This window comes from Sus scrofa, chromosome 7 (assembly GCF_000003025.6).
Source record: "Sus scrofa isolate TJ Tabasco breed Duroc chromosome 7, Sscrofa11.1, whole genome shotgun sequence".
Lineage (NCBI taxonomy): Eukaryota > Metazoa > Chordata > Mammalia > Artiodactyla > Suidae > Sus > Sus scrofa.
In genome coordinates, this window is record NC_010449.5 from 45,858,242 (window position 1) to 45,877,144 (window position 18,903).

The 18,903-nt window shown below is 43.0% G+C and overlaps 1 protein-coding gene across 10 annotated transcripts in view; it reads right to left on the reverse strand.

The window, feature by feature from the left end:
* PKHD1 (PKHD1, fibrocystin/polyductin) overlaps positions 1-18,903 on the reverse strand; it is a 477,788-nt gene that overhangs the window by 410,888 nt on the left and 47,997 nt on the right. For 9 of the 10 annotated variants that reach the window (XR_002345756.1, XM_021098820.1, XM_021098819.1 and 6 more), the window contains 8 exons: positions 18,333-18,463; positions 17,174-17,349; positions 15,805-15,943; positions 12,859-12,986; positions 9,175-9,359; positions 8,170-8,292; positions 5,805-5,910; positions 4,518-4,790 (listed from right to left, as the gene is read on the reverse strand). Coding sequence is in view for 9 of the 10 variants with exons in the window: in XM_021098820.1 (XP_020954479.1) it covers positions 4,518-4,790; positions 5,805-5,910; positions 8,170-8,292; positions 9,175-9,359; positions 12,859-12,986; positions 15,805-15,943; positions 17,174-17,349; positions 18,333-18,463 (1,261 nt within the window). In the remaining variant the exon portion in view is untranslated. The remainder of the gene's footprint in view (positions 1-4,517; positions 4,791-5,804; positions 5,911-8,169; positions 8,293-9,174; positions 9,360-12,858; positions 12,987-15,804; positions 15,944-17,173; positions 17,350-18,332; positions 18,464-18,903) is intronic. The other variant, XM_021098821.1, reaches the window with a different exon arrangement.

The following is an 18,903-nucleotide window of genomic DNA, read 5'->3' on the forward strand; positions in this document are numbered from 1 at the left end:
AAATTTTACATTTCACTGCATAAAGATTAAAAATATTTATGAGTTCACAAAAATAGTAAGCAAAGAGACAAATGAAAACATTTTTAAAAATGAACATCCTTAATATATAAAAAGCCCTTAAAATCAGAAGAAAGGATAATAACTCAATTGCAAAAGTGGGCTAAGGAGATGATTAGAGAGTTCATTGAAAAGAAAATGCAACACCTCTTAAACACATGAAAAGATATTCCATTTTGCTCTTAAAATAAATACAAATTAAAACTACAACAAAATGTTCTATGTCTTCTATAAGATTTGCAAATATCAAAAAGTTTGATAACACCCAGTGTTAGTAAGAAGTGGTAAACAGATACTCATAAATATTGCTGCATAGATAATAAATGACACAACAGCTAAAGAGAATATTTCTGTATTTTCAAAATTTTAAGTGTGTATAAACTTCTGACCCAGCAATTGCACTTCTAAAAAATTATTCACACATATTCATACCTCACATACAAAAGAATGAAGTTAAACTCTGGGGTTGAATTGTGTCCCCATCAAAATTCATATGACGAAGTCTTAGCCACCAGTACTTTTGAATGTGAACTTATTTGGGAATAGGGTCATTGCAGATATAATGAGCTAAGATAAGATGAGGTCATACTGGAATAAGTTAGGTCTTTAATTCAATTATGACTAGTGTCTTTATAATAAGGGGAATTTTGGACACAGAAAAGACACAGGGAGAACACCATGTGAAGATAAAGGCAGAGTTCAGTGTGATGCTTCTACAACCTAAGGAAGGCCAAAGATTGCCAACAGACTGCCAGACTCTTGGGAAGAGGCAGGAAACAGATCCTTCTTCCCTGGCTGGTTCAAAAGGAATCACCTCCACTGATACCCTCATCCAGACTTCTAGCCTCCAGAACTGTAAGATAATAAATTTCTATTATTTAAGCCATCTAGTTCCTGGTACCTGGTTAAGCAGCCCAAGAAAACTAATACAAACCCTGACCTCACACCATATATAAAATTAGCTCACAATGAATTATATACCTAAATGTAAGAACAAAACTATAAAACCCTTAGAAGAAAATATAGACATAATTCTGGTGACATTGGATTGGGCAATTGTTTCTTAGCTATGACACCAAGGCACAAGCAACAACAATAGTAAAAAAAGATAAATATATATATATATATATATATATATATATTTCTAAGAGATATTGCCCTAGACCAATCCAACATCCTCTCCCCTGGATGGCTTCAGTGGCCTCCATCTTTGCCTTCCTACAGAATATCCTCACAGAGCAGCCTAAGTCAGATCACAACACTTTTTCACTTAAAGTCATCCCATGGCACCCACCTCACTCAGAATTAAGGCCAACATCCTTCCATAGCCTCTAAAGCCAAATGATCAGCTTGCAGTTATCTTATACCACTCCCTTCATTCAATTTATTCCAACCACAGCAACCTCCTCGGTAGTCTTGGAACAAGCTGAGTTCCTTCTGACTTAAGACTTTACCATTTGATATTCCCTCTGCCTAGAATCCCCTCCAGGGAGAGTTGCTCAGGACTCATCCCTTCACTTCATCTATGTCTCCCTCCTCTGGTGCCATTCACATCATTTCTCCAATGCCAATGACCATCTAATAGCAACCATCACTCAAGCTGATATTCACCCCCTGCTAGATTTTTCTCATACACATTTACCACTCCCTCCACGACAGCAGGGAATTGGTTTAAATTTACTGTATCTTCAACATTCATAGGACTGGCACATAGTAAGAGCTAAATAAATTACTGTCATTATTCTTGATTTTAATAAGTAAGAGTTGGATAACCAGTGACAAAACCATCCCATGTGAAAGCTGAGGTCCCCTCCCAAGGGACCACATTTTAGGACCTAAGGCAAATCTATCTCAGCACAGATATGAGCCAATATTTTTCTCACACACACACACAAACTCTTTTGAGGCCATCTTGCACATGGACAAGTGATGATTCAAAATACCACTGATGACATTATTACATGTATTCATTACATATTCAACTGTTCTGTAAAATCTTGTTGATAGGACTCAGCCTTGTTCTCTTCAATTCCCCAAGAGCAGTGTTGCTCAAACTGCCTTTTTGAAAGAAATTGCCCAAGGCGCCAATGAACATGCAGACCGATTAGGAGGTGAAGGATGGGGCCTGAGATTATGCATTTCTAACAAGCTCCCCAATGATGCAGACACTGCCAGTCTAGAATCACACTTTGAGAACCATGGTCTTCAGCAACTGGCATGGGGCTTTCTGCAGGTGGCTCAGTCAGTATTGAGTGATGGATAGATGGATGGAAGAATGGATAGATGGATGGACTGACACTAGTTGATACTAAGTAGGTGGAGGGAGGGTTCATAGGAAAAGTTTAAACCCTATAATAAGGAAAATAGCAACTAGAGTATCTGTCTCTCTCTCTCCTTCCCTTTCCCCTCAGTCTTACTAAAGGTTAATTTGGGCCCACCTCACATTATCTCATCTCTGAGTTTTCCATCTTTTACTGAAATACAGAAGGGTGATGTACCATCCTCCCAGACTAACTTTTCACCATGTTTAGTTGGTAAAGTGCACCCTAACAGAGTGACCAGTTCATCTCAGTTTGCCTGGGACTTTCCAAGTTTTAGCACTTTGAATTCCACATCCCAATTTTAAAACTGAAAGTCTTGTATCCTGGAAAACACTTCAGTCCCAGAAAAACCAAGACAGTTGGCCAGTCTGCCTGTGCAAGTCACTCTGTGTAGAGGACAAAGCTGACCGAGTCACCTATGTGCCCTGCAGGTGCCTACAGTCTGGTGAAGGAGCTGGGAAGGATGCTGTGGCCTGAATTGCAAAGGTAACTCTGTAAGATCAGAGCTACTTATAAATCTAGTGGGAAGGCTATGGTATGCCCTAAACTCAAACTAGTAGTTCTTGGGTTAATATAGAATATGATCTTTCACTCTGAGCATCACCTTCTATATAGCTACCTCCCTAAAGCACTGAGAAATAAGGGCAAGCTCGTTCTGTTTTATGTGCAGAGAAGAGGCAGAAAGGCTTCTCAATCTACTCTCTTGGGCCAAGTCAAGTCAGAAATGACCTATTCCTTTGAACAATGAAGTTGTAGCCAGGAAATGCTACTTTAATGCATTCTAAACCACAGATCTTTGGCCAACAGAATAAACAATGACAAAAATCCAAGGCCTTCAGGAAAGGACTTTCATGCTCTAAAAATCATACATTAACATATAAAGCATGAGTGTCCCTGAGCTTTTTGCAATCTAGCTGAGTTGTTTTAAACTGGCTGTGTCTCTCAGAAAGCATGGGGAGATCCTTGGTTGCCATGGCAATAAGACCCAACCCACAGAGCTGATTCTGGCAAGCCCTGCTGCCCTCTCTATACCCCACCACTCAAAGGGTAGTTGGCTTTGCCCACCAGCCAGGTGTCCAAGTGCACGTCACTTTACAAACATCTGTGAAACATCTCCTAAGTTCCTAATTGGCCAGGCCTGTACTTTACATTTGCAATTTTTTTTTTTTTCATTTTCAAGGGGATTTCCTACCTCTTGGCTCATTTTAATACCATTCAAGTCCAGGAGGCCCACAAGTCAAGTACTGCTGGGCCCACTGATTGGGCAAGACAGCATGGCAGGATAACAGAGGCAGGAAATTTGGTATCCTTCCATCCTGGTTTGCATCCTAATTCCACCCCTTTACACTGGGAAGCCCTGGGCAAGTCACCCTTCTCTTCGAACCACTATTATCTCAGCTGACAATTGTGGATAATAATTCTATCTTTCAGGCAACTGTAAGCACATAGGGTGTGTGACTATCTAGAAGAGGTACTCAGTAAATGATACTGTGCCCATCCTCAGCATTATTAGGAAACTAAGTCTCATAGAAGTAACTGGAACTTCCAAGATCACACCTCTAACTCTGGCAAGAAAAAAACCCAAGCACATGTCCTAACTCCCCACCTAGTGTATTTCCACTTGATCAGATTGTCCTAATGACTCACTGATTGACCCAATCATGCCTGACACTATCAGCCAGACTATGATCCTTTATGTGGCAAGTGAGTTAATTTAAAGGTTCAAAGGTCAGAGTTCCCATCTTGGCTCAGCGGAAACCAATCTGACTAATATTCATAAGAACACCGGTTCGATTCCTGGCCTTGCTCAGTGGGTTCAGGATCCGGTGCTGCCATGAGCGGTTGTGTGGGTCATAGATGCAGCTCAGATCTGGCATTGCTGTGGCTGTGGTGTAGGCGAGCAGCTATAGATCTGATTTGGCCCCTAGCCTGGGAACCTCCAAGATGAAAAATGAAGAAAAAAAGAAAAGAAGGCTCCAAAGGTCTATTGCTCGTGAGAAGAAAGGCTGAGGGCAAAAACCAAAAAGCTGTGAATCACAGTGAATGTAGAATATACCACATGGCAGGACTAGAATCCTGCCTTTCAGTGAGAATGCCAGCTTCAGAGGGTCAGGTGCAAAGTGGGTGCCCCTGGATTACCAATGTCTGCAGCTCTGGAAGGTTCCACGGCATCTAGTCTGGGCTCCACGTTTAGGAAGAGGCCTCCTCCTCTGGCATGGATGGCAAGACCAGAGGGTCTCACCAACATTGTGAGCTGATGCTTTCCAACAGGCAGCAGGCCCAGCTGACACATCACATTCGTTTGGTTGGAGAAAATAACTTTACAGCTCGTTTTGTTCACTCTAACTTGCAAGGCCTCCAGGTCATCAGAGAATCTCATTCCAGTAATATGAACCAGTAGGCCATTGTCATCTGAAAAGAAGACAGAAGTTAAAAGAAAGAAATCATCTCTCAGCAATATCACTCCATTTATGAGAACTATATTAAATATTCATTTTCTCTCCCTCCTCTCCCAAAATTCAAGGAGTTAAATGCTGTCTCATATTTGGAATCTTTATTATTATAGCATAGTATAGCCTTCATCTTAAACTTTTTCAGAGTTCCTGCTGTGGCGCAGTGGGTTCATGATCTGGGGGTGTCTCTGTGGAGGCGCTGGTTCCACCCATGGCCTGGCACAGTGGGTTAAGGATCCAGCATTGCTGCAGCTGTGACACAGGTCACAACTCTGGCTCACATGCCATCCCTGGAGCCAGAACTTCCATATGCCAGGGGATAGCCAAAAAAGAAAAACAAACAAACAAACAAAAGGGAAACAAAAAAAATTTTTTTCTCAAACTCATAATGAGAGATCACCAGTCAATGAAAAATGAGAAAAAATAAAGACCATTTCAAAACAAGAGACAAAGAGAATAAAACATTTTAAGCCATCAAAAATCCATCATTATCTTGGAGAAGAGACTTGTGGTTGCCTGATGGGAGGGGGAGGGAGTGGGAGGGATCGGGAGCTTGGGCTTATCAGACACAACCTAGAATAGATTTACAAGGAGATCCCGCTGAATAGCATTGAGAACTATGTCTAGATACTCATGTTGCAACAGAAGAAATGGTGGGGGAAAAACTGTAATTGTAATGTATACATGTAAGGATAACCTGACCCCCTTGCTGTACAGTGGGAAAATAAAATTAAAAAAATAAAAAATAAAAAAATAAAAAGAAAAAAAAAAAAAAGAAAAAAAAAAATCCATCATTATGAATCCTGACCATGTCCTTCAGATTGGCTGAAAAATGCACCTTCTGCTGTATCACCCAACATCCACCCCGTGAACTGGTGAGCCTTCTACCCACACATCACCAGGGACATGACCTCCAACAAAGCACTCTGAGTGTAAAGTTCATGCCCATCTCAATGCCAAGTGCAAATCATACCGGGGGCATACCACACAGCATGGACCTGGGGAGTAGACCCTTCGAGGTACTGGAAGGAACAGGAACCCGAACAATGAGCTGGTATGTCATTCACTCTCACAACCACCTAGAAAAAGGCAAACGTATTAAAAGCAAATGTATGAATTTCGTATGTTCAAGGGTATTCATGAACTACTTGGGAAATTTGCCCAGATTAAAATGGGTTAATGATTTACTTTTTTTTTTCTTCTATTTTCTAGTTATAGACTCTAAATTGTCATGCATGACTCAAAACACATTAGGTTTTTCGGTGTGTCTGTTTGGTTTTTAAGGCCTCACCTGCGGCATATGGAGGTTCCCAAGCTAAGGGTTCAATCGGAGCTGTAGCCACTGTGGTGAGCTACACCACAGCCGCAGCAATGCTAGATCCAAGCTGAGTCTGCAACCTATACCACAGCTCATGGTAATGCTGGATCCTTAACCCACTGAGCTAGGCCAGGGATCGAACCTGGGTCCTCATGGATGCTAGGTCAGATTAGTTTCCCCTCAGCCACGATGGGAACTCCTGTTTTTTTTTTGGGGGGGTTGTTTGTTTGTTTGTTTGTTTTTGCTTTTTCAGGGCTGCACACTCAGAGCTGCAGCTGCCAGCCTACACCACAGCCAGAGCAATGCAGGATCTGAGCCGCATCTTTGACATGTAACACAGCTCATGGCAACACCGGATCCTTAACCCACTGAGCAAGACCAGAGGTCGAACCTACATCCTCATGGATACTAGTTGGGTTTGTTAACCTCTGAGACACAAAGGGAACTCCTAGGCTTTTTTTTTTTTTAATGACTATAATTATGTGCAAATTTAATATTTTTGCAATTTAATATGCTCAATCTGGAGCAAATTCCCTCTCTGTCACATAAAAGTAGCTTCACACTGCACGAGGACTTTTTATCACTATATTTTCAACTGAGTACCTACTTCCTATGACAAGCACTTTCTTTGCTGGTAAATGCCAAATGAAGTAGGCACCTTCCTTTCACTATCACTGTACAGATGTATAAGTGAAGATTAGAGTATATCAGGATAGCTGGTCTGGGGTCTTTTTTGTCCTAGAATGGTAAGTCCCCCAAAATAAAGTATATGTCCTTCCCTCTCATTGCAGCTAAGGTTAATCTAATAGAACTACAATACCTGGAAATGAGAAAGGTGAAAAAGATGTGACTCTGATTGTCTACGTATAAAATAAGAATTAAAAGCACACACTATTTTTATGACAGTGTTTGCTTATGAAAGGAAAGGGTATTGGGATAGCATGAAGGCATAGGTGATAACGAACACCTCAATTCCATCTGCAATGTTTTATTTTATTCATAAAGATAAAAAAAAAAGATAAAATAAATACACCAAATGTTGGCAACAGTTCATCCTTGTTTGGGTACCCAGGTGTTGGTTCTATTAGTCTTTACAGTTTGGCATTTTAAAATTGTCTCAAATTAAAAGAAAATGCCTTACGGAGTTCCTGTTGTGGTGCAGCAGAAATGAATTCAACTAGTATCCATGAGGATGTGGGTTCTACCCCAGGACTCGCTCAGTTAAGCCTCAGGCGTTGCATTGAGCTATGGTGTAGGTGGCAACGCGGCTTGGATCTGGCATTGCTGTGGCTGTGGTATAGGCTGGCAGCTGTGGTGTAGGCTGGCAGCTGTAGCTCCGATTCCACCCCTAGCCTGGGAATTTCCATATGCTGCAGGTGCAGCCCTAAAAAAAAAAAAAAGAAAGAAAAAAACGCAGATGACTTAGAACAGGGTAGGAGCCAATGAAAAAGAGCAAAGGACATTTTAAAAAGAAAAGGAGGTGTTCCTGTCATGGTGCAGTGGAAATAAATCTGATTAGGAACCATGAGGTTGCAGGTTCAATCTCTGGCCTCACTTAGTGCGTTAAGGATCTGGCGTTGCCATGAGCTGTGGTGTAGGTCAGATGCAACTCAGATCCTGCCTTGCTGTGGCTGGAGTGTAGGCTGGCAGCTCTAGCTCTGATTTGACCCCTAGCCTGGGAACCTCCATATGCCACGGGGTGTGGCCCTAAAAAAGGCACAAATAAATAAAGAGAAAAGGAGTTGACTCAGCTTATTTGCTTTTCAATGCCCCTGTGTAGAGGTATAAATCATACGTAGCTATAGAGGTTCTCTATTTTTGGTACCAGAACAGCATCAATAATTACGATAAAGGGATGTTGTATTTACCAAGCACTTCTACTTTCAGAGTACTCTCCATACCTTGTAGAAATAGAAAGTGCACAGCCGTAACAGTCTCCGTCTCATGGGTTAGAAAACTGACCCTTGAGATTGGTCCACATTACCAATTGGGAGGGGCTGATCGGCCCATCTGCTCTCACCTGGGTGTTCTGGTTGGGAGTGACCAACATGTCTCCAAATATAGGTCCAAGAAAGACTCCACCATCATACACCACACGAGCAGTCACGGCAGGGTTCACGCCCGTTAGGTTTTCATCGGAGACCTGAGAGGGTTACAATTCTGGTGAATTCTGCCGTGGAACAGAAGTCTACTGTTGATTAAAACAAGTGACAATGGGGGCTTCCAACATTCTGTTTGGGATAACCAGAAAGCTCAAAAATGAAAATGGAGCGACAAGGGTCTGAAATCTAGAAACCTAAGGGTACGCAGTAATGTCTAATGAAACCCTCAGCAGACTCGAGGAATATTTATTTGCAAGTAGTGTTGCCCAAGAAAGACAACATACCAATCTTCTAAGTCCTGAGATATTTTGTTTCCATGTGCTTTTCTAGTTTACAAGTTGGCAATCCAAAACATCACAGTAAAAGTTAAAGAAACAAGTGCCATCGATGACTCCCATTCTTCCTCCCTCTCCACCCAAGGTTTTTGCTTGAAAACCAGATAACCCATGATACCAAATCACAGGAATAAAATTTCATCTCAGTTTCACTCTATAAACCCAAATGCTAGATGATCATTAGATTATTTTTTAAAACCCTAAATATGCAAGAGCATCTGGTTTTGTCATTATCCAAAGACAGCAAATCCTTTCCTAAACTTCCTTCTGCTGTGCCATCTGCCTCCACGATAATCTAAGTCAATCACATCTGCTTAAATTATCTGATAACAGATGTAGAATTATTATCTGGTGGACACTGACCAACAATGCCTCTACCCACATTGAGTTAGGAAAGGAGCTATTGGGTTTAAATTGCTTTACCAGAACTATGAGATATAAACTATGCCTTGAAAACTTTCAGAAAGATCATTGAACCGCCTTACTTGACTATCCAGTCAAAGTTAACAAATCACGACAGTTTTCATTCATATAGTTTATTTCTCCAGAGCACCAAATCCACAAAACCAAAAGGGATATCATACATACCCTGATGAAGTTAGGCAAGTCCCCAACCTGGGTGGACCAGGAGAGGGTCCACACGTGTTCGTAGCAAGACTTAAGAGCCTCTGTCACAGTGAAGTCACTGACATTGAGGTACCTGGATGTGAAATCATCAGCATTGTTCTGCAAGAGCTTTTGGAGGTGACTGGCTGAGATGTGCACAGGGACACCTGTGGGAGAAGGGTTTTTTGTTTGTTTGTTTTTCTTTTTTAGGGCCACACCTGCAGCATGTGGAAGTTCCCAGGCTAGGGATCAAATGGGAGTTGAAGCTACCAGCCACAGCCATAGCCACAGCAACACCAGATCTGAGCTGTGTCTGTGACCTACACCACAGCTCAAGGCAACACCCGAATCCTTAACCCACTGAGTGAGGCCAGGAATTGAACCTACATCCTCATGGATACTAGTTGGGTTCTTAACCTGCTCAGCCACAACAGGAACTCCCTGGGAGAAGGGTTTGATACAGAAAATACAGAACACTAATGACTCCACCTCACAGAGGCTCACATCAAGAGAATACATGTCAGGATGCCTATGACCTATGGGGAAGACCCTCAAGTTCAAAACATAGCTTCATGAGAATCCTTAGCCCAGGTATTCCACTTTTAAGGCAAATATAAGTTGATGCTCACTTTTTATGACACGTTTAATCGTCATCCCATTTCTCCCACAGAGAACACAGTCACATCAGACAAAACCATCTCAACTTTCAACTCCAAATGTAAATTCCACACCCTGGTAATGCCTGAAAGTCTAATTAACTATTGGGTTTTCCCCAGAAAAATGTAGCTGGCCCTGGGAACAGAGAAAAGTTGGCCACTTTTCACAGGGAGTGGGTAGAGCACAGAGCAGCTGACACCCATAAAAACTTAGCCAATCCAGCTGAGGGATGTTGGCACTGAACTTCGGTTTCACCATTAGAATTTCCTTTAAGCCCAACCAGCTGCTTCCCCATCCCACATCCCCGTAGGAAAACAGCGAGACTCTAGGCTTAAGCCTTGCTTGTGTTTGAACCCTGTTCCATACTGTACCAAGAGTTTCCATTTCATTAGCTACTCCCAACAGCCCCGTGGCTGGGGTCCTCTGGATAGTCTGATGCCAACGTGAGAGACAAAGGAAAGGGTTCAGAAGCTTGCTAACCAAGTGAGAAGGGTTTAGATTAAAACTCAGGTTGCCTTTTATCTACTCAAGTGCCTTCCTCTTGAATCCCACACTGCCCTGGAGTGTTCATGAAATCCCACAGTATTTCCAAAATGCAAACAAAATTTTCATCTTTTTAAAAAAGATTGTTCTCTGCTGGGTGGGAGGTAGAGAGTGGATGGACTGGAAGTTTGGGGTTAACAGATGCAAACTATTACATTTAGAATGGATATGCAATGAGGGCCTACTGTACAGCACAGCAAACTATATCCAATCATTTGTGATAGAACATGATGGAGGATAATATGAGAAAAAGAATGTGTGTGTGTATATATATACATATATGCATATATACATATATGCATATATATATATGACTGGGTCAGTTTGCTGTACAGCAGAAATTGACAAAACATTGTAAATCAACTATAATAACTTTTTTAAAAAAAACTAAAGAAGATTGTTCTACATGAAGACATAAAATGAGGGCCATCACGACAAGTTACAACGGGCTCCCCCGACCCCGACCCCACCCCACCCCCAGTGGTTCTGCAGGCAGTGATGTGGGGACCATCAGCAATAGAACATGATGCAGGAAAAGTCTCTCTACAGACAGGCTGCAATTCTCATTTGTGAGAAAAGAAACAGCACAGGAATGGACTTCATAGAGGCAGGTCTCTGATGTACTTATGAGCCCATTTATCAGACTTCAGCAGCCCAGGAGCCATCAGCTTTTCCTAAGTTGCCCTTTTCGAGTAAAAACACTACTCCACGCCTATACCCATGAAGATTCTGTGCAAGCCCAGCATCTCTCTGCTTGAGAGCACAGAAGACTTTTGGACCATGTGTCAATTTTTATCCAGCCACTCTCAAGTTCTCCCGAGCCTCCTTTCTTTTCTTTTCTTTTCTTTCTTTCTTTCTTTTTTTTTTTTTTAATCTTTTTGCCTTTTCTAGGGCCGCTCTTGGGGCATATGGAGGTTTCCAGGCTAGGGATCTAATAGGAGCTGTAGCCGCCAGCCTACACCAGAGCCACAGCAACGCAGGATCTGAGCTGCATCTGCGACCCACACCAGAGCTAACGGCAATGCCAGACCTTTAACCCACTGAGAGAGGCCAGGGATCGAACCCGAAACCTCATAGTTCCTAGTCGGATTCGTTAACCACTGAGCCACGACGGGAATGCCTCCTGAGCCTCCTTTCTAACTTCCCCTACTTTTTTACCAAATAACATGTTAGAATCCCTTCTCATCCTGTCCTCTGAGACGTGTACATATATGAGGATTGAGGAACTGTTCTACCCTCATGGCAGCTGAAAGCTCTTTCTTCAGTTGTTATGATCCCTAAAATCCTCAATACCGTATGGCCTCACTGTGGGGTTTAATTTGGAAGGTCCATGGCTGCCACAGATCTTGGCCTAGGAAACTCTAGAGAGAAGAGGACTGATCAAGAGTATCCCATTTTGGTGCAATGGGATTGATGGCAACTCTACAGCACCAGGACCCAGGTTCAATCCCCAGCACAGTGGATTAAAGAATTCAGCATTGCCACTGCTGTGGTGTAGGTTATAACTGCAACTCGGATCTGATCCCTAGCTAGCCCAGGATCTCCATGTGCCACTGGGTGACAGAGAGAGAGAGAGAGAGAGAGAGAGAGAGGGAGAGAGAGAGAGAGAGAGAGAAAGAAAGGAGGGAGGGAGGGAGGGAGGGAAGGAAGGAAGGAAGGAAGGAAAGAAGGAAGGAAGGAAGGAAGAAAAGGGAGAAAGAAAAAAAAAAAAAGACCTGAAAATCAAAGATTCAAGTTCATATCTAGACCACACCATCAACTACTGGTATGAGCTTTAGGCAAGACTGAGTACAGTGGGCTGAACAGTGATCTTCAAAAAGATCTGTGTTCTAATTCCTGGAAACTATGACTATTACCTGATATAGTAAAATATGTGGTTAAGGGTCTTGAGAAGATGGGTTCATCCTGGATTACCCAGGTGGTCCCTCAATGCAATCATGTCCTTATAAGAGAGAAGAGAGGGAGCCTGGAGACAGAAGAGGAAGAGACAAAGAGATGATGGAGGCAGGGGTTGGAGTAATGCACCTGCAGCCAAGGGATGGTGGAAGCCACCAGAAGCTGGAAGAGGCAAGAAATGGATCCACCCTTAGAGACGTCAGAGGGAGTGTGGTCCTGCCAACAATTTTATTTTGGACTCTGGCCTCCAAAACAGTAAGAGAATAAATTTCTGTGGTTTTAAGCCACCAAGGTTGGAGCAATTTGTGATGACAGCCCCAGAAAGCTAATCCACTCAGTTTCCACATCTATAAAACTAAAAGTTTGGGATCTTATTAACAATGATAGGCTGTTGTTAGCATCCAGATCTTTAAGTTTAAGAAGGTCATTCTCAGACACTAGAAGATTAGAAAAAAGTAGAGTAACTTTAAGACCGCCACCCTCCTGGTGGTCCTACAGGATGTTATTTCCCTGGGGATCTGCTAAAAGCATCAATGAGACATGCCTCACACCCCCAAGTGGCCCCTTTACCAGGAATCTCTGTGTTAGAAAGGTGGATGCGGAAATGTCCTCCTAAAGGCGGACTTGTCCTCTGCAGTCTCTGTGTTGTCACCTGAACCAACCCGGATCCTTCTTCTGCCCCTTCGGGGAGCACAGAGCTGTGACATGTCAGAAACAAAACATTAACCACAGTGGCCCTCCAGCGCTGCTCCAGACAAAACACAGCTCCATCTCGAAGACTAGGGAGTCTCTGACCTTTCCAGACTGTGAGCCCCGAGCTCCCAAATACTGGGTGCTCCTCTCCCATCACAGCAGAGAAGAGGTAGGGTGAATACTAGGGCTCCTTAGGAGTGCTCCCCCTCCCTCCACTGACTCTGAGAGCACAGGGACCCAGAGGGAAGAGTGATGACTGGCGGCTGCTGCTCTGGTCCTGATGCAGAGAGGGTGGGGATCCTGATGTTCTCTAACCGCATTTGCACAGAAGCAAAGCAGGGTCCTGGTCCACAGACACCTCCCCACTCAGCATCCCCAGCAGAAACAGGCCACTCCATCTAGCCAACTCCCTATCCAGTGCCTGTGTGCAAACACACTGCCTGCCTAAACCTGTTTTTAATGCAATAAATGGGTCAGATAAATCAGGACACACCACGAGATGGAATACTGTTCAGCCTTTAAAAACCATATTTTAGAAGCATGCCTAATGAAATGGGGAAATATTCCATTTATTCCATTAGGTGAAAAGGGCATGTTGCAAATATAATGTGTTATGTGTGGTCCCAATTTGAGGTTTAAAAAGAACATATATACTGGAGTTCCCTGGTGACATAGCAGGTAAATGCTCTGGCATTGTCACTGCTGTGGTGGGGGTTTGATCCCTGGCCCAGGAATTTCCACGTGCCACAGAGGTAGGCAAAAAAAAGTAAATATAAAAATATATGATGTATATATGAGATATACAAAATACATATATGCATACAAATATATATATTGTATAATATAGTACTATATATTATACGATATACATATTTGTGTATATACATTGTATATGTAGTACAACGTATATATATTTGTATATATATGTATGCAAAATACATATATATATATGTATACAAAAACTGCTTGGGGAAAAGTTTGTTAGAACATGGATCCAGTGTGTTAATATAAATTATCTCTGAGCAGAAAGAGTATGAGTGCTTTGTATCTTTTTCTAGGTGAGTTTCTGTATTTTCTAAATTTTCAACACTAGGTATGATTTCTATCAATAATATTAAGTACTGCCTATTGAGGTGCATGTGAACACCATACAGAAACCAGCAACATGTTACTATCTGTGTTGGGGGACTGAATCTAGGAGAGACCACTTGGATGGTTGTCCTGCTTAAGCTGGAGGCTTCCCCAAGGAGCTAAGGGACTTGAGGAAAACTCATAAAGGGAGGTTGTGAGGACCACTCTCCGTATGGACCTGTTCCGAGTAACCTAAATGATACTCCCTAATGTCAGAGTTAATAACTTTGGACCACAGGCTGATATAACGGCTCCTTCTCCACCACAGAAGCTCTTTCGCTCCTTCATTCTATTGATGTTTGCATCTTTCTGTCCAGAGGAACATGAAACACTAAGTTAAGGAAAATGGAGCACAGATTCAAGCTTTTTGTGCCTATTTTTTATATACCATCCCAAGCATGATATAAGTATGAGATCTCATTCTGGAACATGATAGAAAGAGATGGGGAAAAAAAAGAAATGTTTAAGACAGAGCATTCACATGCACCTCAGTGTTCACTGCATCGCTATTTACAATAGCCATGGCATGAAGCAACCTAAACATCCATCAACAGAAGATTGGATAAAGAAGATGTGGCACATATACACAATGGAATACTACTCAGCCATAAAAAGGACAAAACATTGCCATTTGCGGCAACATGGATGGACCTAGAAATGATCCAGAGAAAGACCAATATCATATGAGATCACTAACATGTGGAATCTAATAAAAATGACACAATAGAACTTACAGAACAGAAATAGACTCAAAGATTTCAAAACCAAATATATGTTTGCCAAACACGGGGTGGAGGGAGTGACTAGAGGGTTGGGATTGATACATACACACTACTGTATATAAAATAGATGGGTAACAAGGACCCACTGTACAGCACAGGGATCTTTCCTCAATACTGTGTAATAACCTGAATCTGAAAAGGAATGGATATATGTATATGTATAACTGATTTATTTTGCTGAATGCCTGAAATTAACACAACTTTGTAAATCAACTATATTCTAATAATTTTTTTTTTAAAAAAAGACAGGGTACCTCAATTCTTCCCATTCTTCTAGGATTTTAGTGCAAAATTAAAAGAACAAATTAGGGCACATGTGTTCCAGGAGCTTGGGGGAGCCTGAGTCTTAGTTACTGCTTTGTAAACTGTGGTTAGGGCTGAGTGAAGAAGCAAAGCATATGGGGCTCTAGTGCCATCTGGTGGTGTGCTCTGAGAACTAGCCGGCTTTCTTACTTGGACTATTTCATTTTGCTTCAAAAGATACCAGTAAGATAGCAGGGATGGAAGGAGAGGAGCAAAATGAAAACAGTGATAATGTGAACCTCTGAAAAGAATCAAAATACAACAACTTATAAACATATTAACTGGGAAATTAGTACTTAAAGTGGAGTCCCCAGATCAGTAGAATCAGCCTTGCCTGGGAACTTATTAGAAACGCAAATGACCAGGCCCTGCTCCAAACCTACTGAATTAGAGATGGTGTGATTAGAGCCCAGAAATTTGTGTTTTAACCTCCAGGTAAGTATGATTCGGCAGCATGCTTAAGATTGAGAATTATTGCTTTAAGCAACAAGGCAGTTAGCTTTTTCCTATTTAAAAAAAAAAAAAAAAAAAAAAAAAAAAAAGTCCCACTCTGTCTTCTAAGGCCAGTTAGCAATTTTAAGGAGAGTAAGCAAAGATGATGCCCTACCTTGCACTGATGAGCGGGAGCTCCAGGCCACACCCCACCAACCAGGAGGTCACATTGTAGACGGGAGGGGATCCCACCACTGAGAGTAACTCCACCAGGTTCCCACCAGGGCGAGCAGTTCCAGAGTCAGCCTGAGACACTACAGACCAATGATCCAGTCATTGTCAAGTACATCAAGATGGCAGCTCTGCTGTGCAGAAGGCACCAGCTGGAGATGCTGAGTTACTCATGCCTCCGCACACACTTAAAGCAGAGATTCCTACCTATCTGCTGCCATGACGAGAAAAGGAAGAGGAGGCAGTTTAGTTCCCAAAGGAAAATGGTATAAGGAAACAATGACTAATTCACAGTAAAGTTCAATAAGCCCCAAGCCAGCCAAGAGTCACTGCCTGTGCCACTGGAGATCACCTCTCCCCCCCAACACATATAGTTCATCTAGATGGCCCCCTTTCCTCCTTTCCTTCCCAAAGCAGCTCCAGGAACACAAGTTGATCCCTCTCAGGAGCCCTGAACACATAGGGCACAAACCAAAGTTTTATCCACGGCTTGGAGTCAACACGTGTGCAGAGAGAGTGCAAGCTCTAAGACAGACCATTGTTCAGATCCTGATTTTCCACTTCTATCAGGCTACCATTTGGCTCATCTACATAACCTCTCTAAGATTCCATTTTCTCATTTCTAAAGTGGAACTCAAGACACATATCAGTCTGCCTAGCAGGCAGAATTTGGTGAGATGCCAGCTTTAAATGACCAGCACCACAGAGTTTAAGTCTTTCTCTTTGATGATGCACCATGTAAGGGGCAGCTTCTCTTCCAAGTCTGTGCAATCTAGACAGCAAAGAGTTTAAAGGCAGCATCTTTGCAGGCTCGGTGCTGAGCACGACACAGGTACAGAGTAAGTGCTCGATAAAAGTTGATTTGCTGAGTATGGAGTCATTGAAGGTTTGGTTCTGGTGTCAAGGATCTCGGGGTTCCAGTCTCCCCCACATCCCAGCTGATCTGGGGCAAGACACTCAGCCACCCTTCTTAGATTTAGTTTCCTCATGTAGAGAGTGGGGATGGTAGGACCATCTCATAGGGTTCTGAGAACTAAATGAGAAATACAGGGTAGTTACCACTAGATAAAAAGAACATTCACAGAGGATATTAGAATATAATGTTAAGTTGTTCAGATGAACATCAGGCAATTAACTAGGACTATTGAGACCAACTGTGTAGAGATTATGAAGGAAGAAGGAAGGAAGGAAGGGAGGAAGGGAAGGAGGGAGAAAAGAAAGAGAGGGAGAGAAAGAAAAGCAGCCTCTCTAGAAAAGTCTAAGGATCACATTTGATGGCCAGGTCCTTGGAGGAGAGCAGATTCGATAATCACCTGTTAGGTTAGTGTCTGCAATAAAAATCTCATCCACAGAGAACACGCCCATCTCCGGAGACAAAGGCAGGAGGACAATCTGATGAACCAGCACTGAGGAGTTCACAGGAGGTGGCTGGAGGGGCAAGGAACGCTGCACACACACCTTCCAGAGGTCAGTGCAGGTGAACTGCCAGCTGAAAACAACCACAGAGCAGAAAGGGGCCTCCTGTGAGCACATCAGTCCTCTCCCGAGAGCTGCAGTTCTCCAACCTGGGGCTGAGGCCCATGCAGCCAGGAGACCCCATCAGCCCTGTGAGCCACGGTACAAGCACCCGGCCACGATGGGCCCAGTAAGCTGTGGATGCAACACCCATGAGTCATGCTTTAGTCCGCCATCCATCATGCCACCCAATATCAGTGGTACATTCAAATGACAGTATAACTGTGTGTCCTCAGCAGCTCACATGTTAGGCTCTAACCACTGAGAAGATGCATGCCCTTCAACAGAACCAGACTCATTTAGGTCTAAAACCAATTACAAAACCCACAGAGATAAGGAAAGAGCACTGAATCAGGGAATCAAGATGCCTGAATTTTATTCCGGCATCTTTGTTCACTCACAGAATGAATTTTGGTGAATCACCAATTCTCTGGGCCCCCATTTTTCTCATCTGTAATGTCAAGGAATGGTCCCTAAAATCTCTTACAAAGATGATGGTCTGTGATTCTATCCCTATGAGAAATGTCAGACTCTTCCTAGGGAGTATTTGATATGTTAACAACTGAGTGCTCTTTTTTTTTTTTTTTCTTCTTCTTAGAGCTGCACCTGTGGCATATGGAAGTTCCCAACCAGGGGTCTTATCAGAGCTGCAGCTGCCAGCCTACACCACAGCCACAGCAATGCTGGATCCTCAACACACTGAGCAAGGCTAGAAATTGAACCTGAATCTTCGCGGACACTATGGTAGGCTCTTCATCTGCTGAGCCACAAAGGAGACTCCACTAACTATTCTATCAAATTTCTTTGCCAAGTCAAATGCATTCAGAGCTGAAGTGAGCATCTGAGACCCCAATATCCATGAACGTTAGGACCTCCCATAGGCCACTGTCCCCAGGAGAGCTAATCATCCCAGCCAGTAGAATATCCCACCACACCTGCCCGAGGATTAGTGACTACCTGCTGGGACTGGTCCCCGCGAGGCTCCAGTCACAGGTGACGTTCTTCTTCACGGTGTTTTGAAAGCCGATCGTGAAGGACAGGGTCACCCTCAGGATCGTGTACACGTGGGCCTTGTATGCAATGCACAACTAGAGACACCAAACAAGTCCTTCAAATCTGTCACTAAGAGGCAGCCATTCCCGCAACATGTGTCTAGGACGGTCTGCCCCCGAGAACCTGCCTCAAACTCTGAGAGATGGTCAGCCCGGCCCTGCCCTGCTGGAGCTTACCAGTCTAGCTGGAGAGACAACGAGTTTAGAGTAAATTGTTATGTAACCAACAGAGAGTTATTCAATGCCAAGCACTATGCCATCTCAATTTAGAGCATCTCCATTATCCCCAGATACCTGTGCAACCTTGAGGAAGTCACTGAACCTCTCTGAGCCTCCTTCCTTTACCCTAACTCCCCAGCATCCTCAGCTTCTAATTCTGAGTTTAGTAAAACTGTTTGGCATGAGAAGGCTTTGGAGCAGGATTTTTCAACTATGACACTGTTGACATTTGGCTAATGATTTTCCGGGTGGGAGCG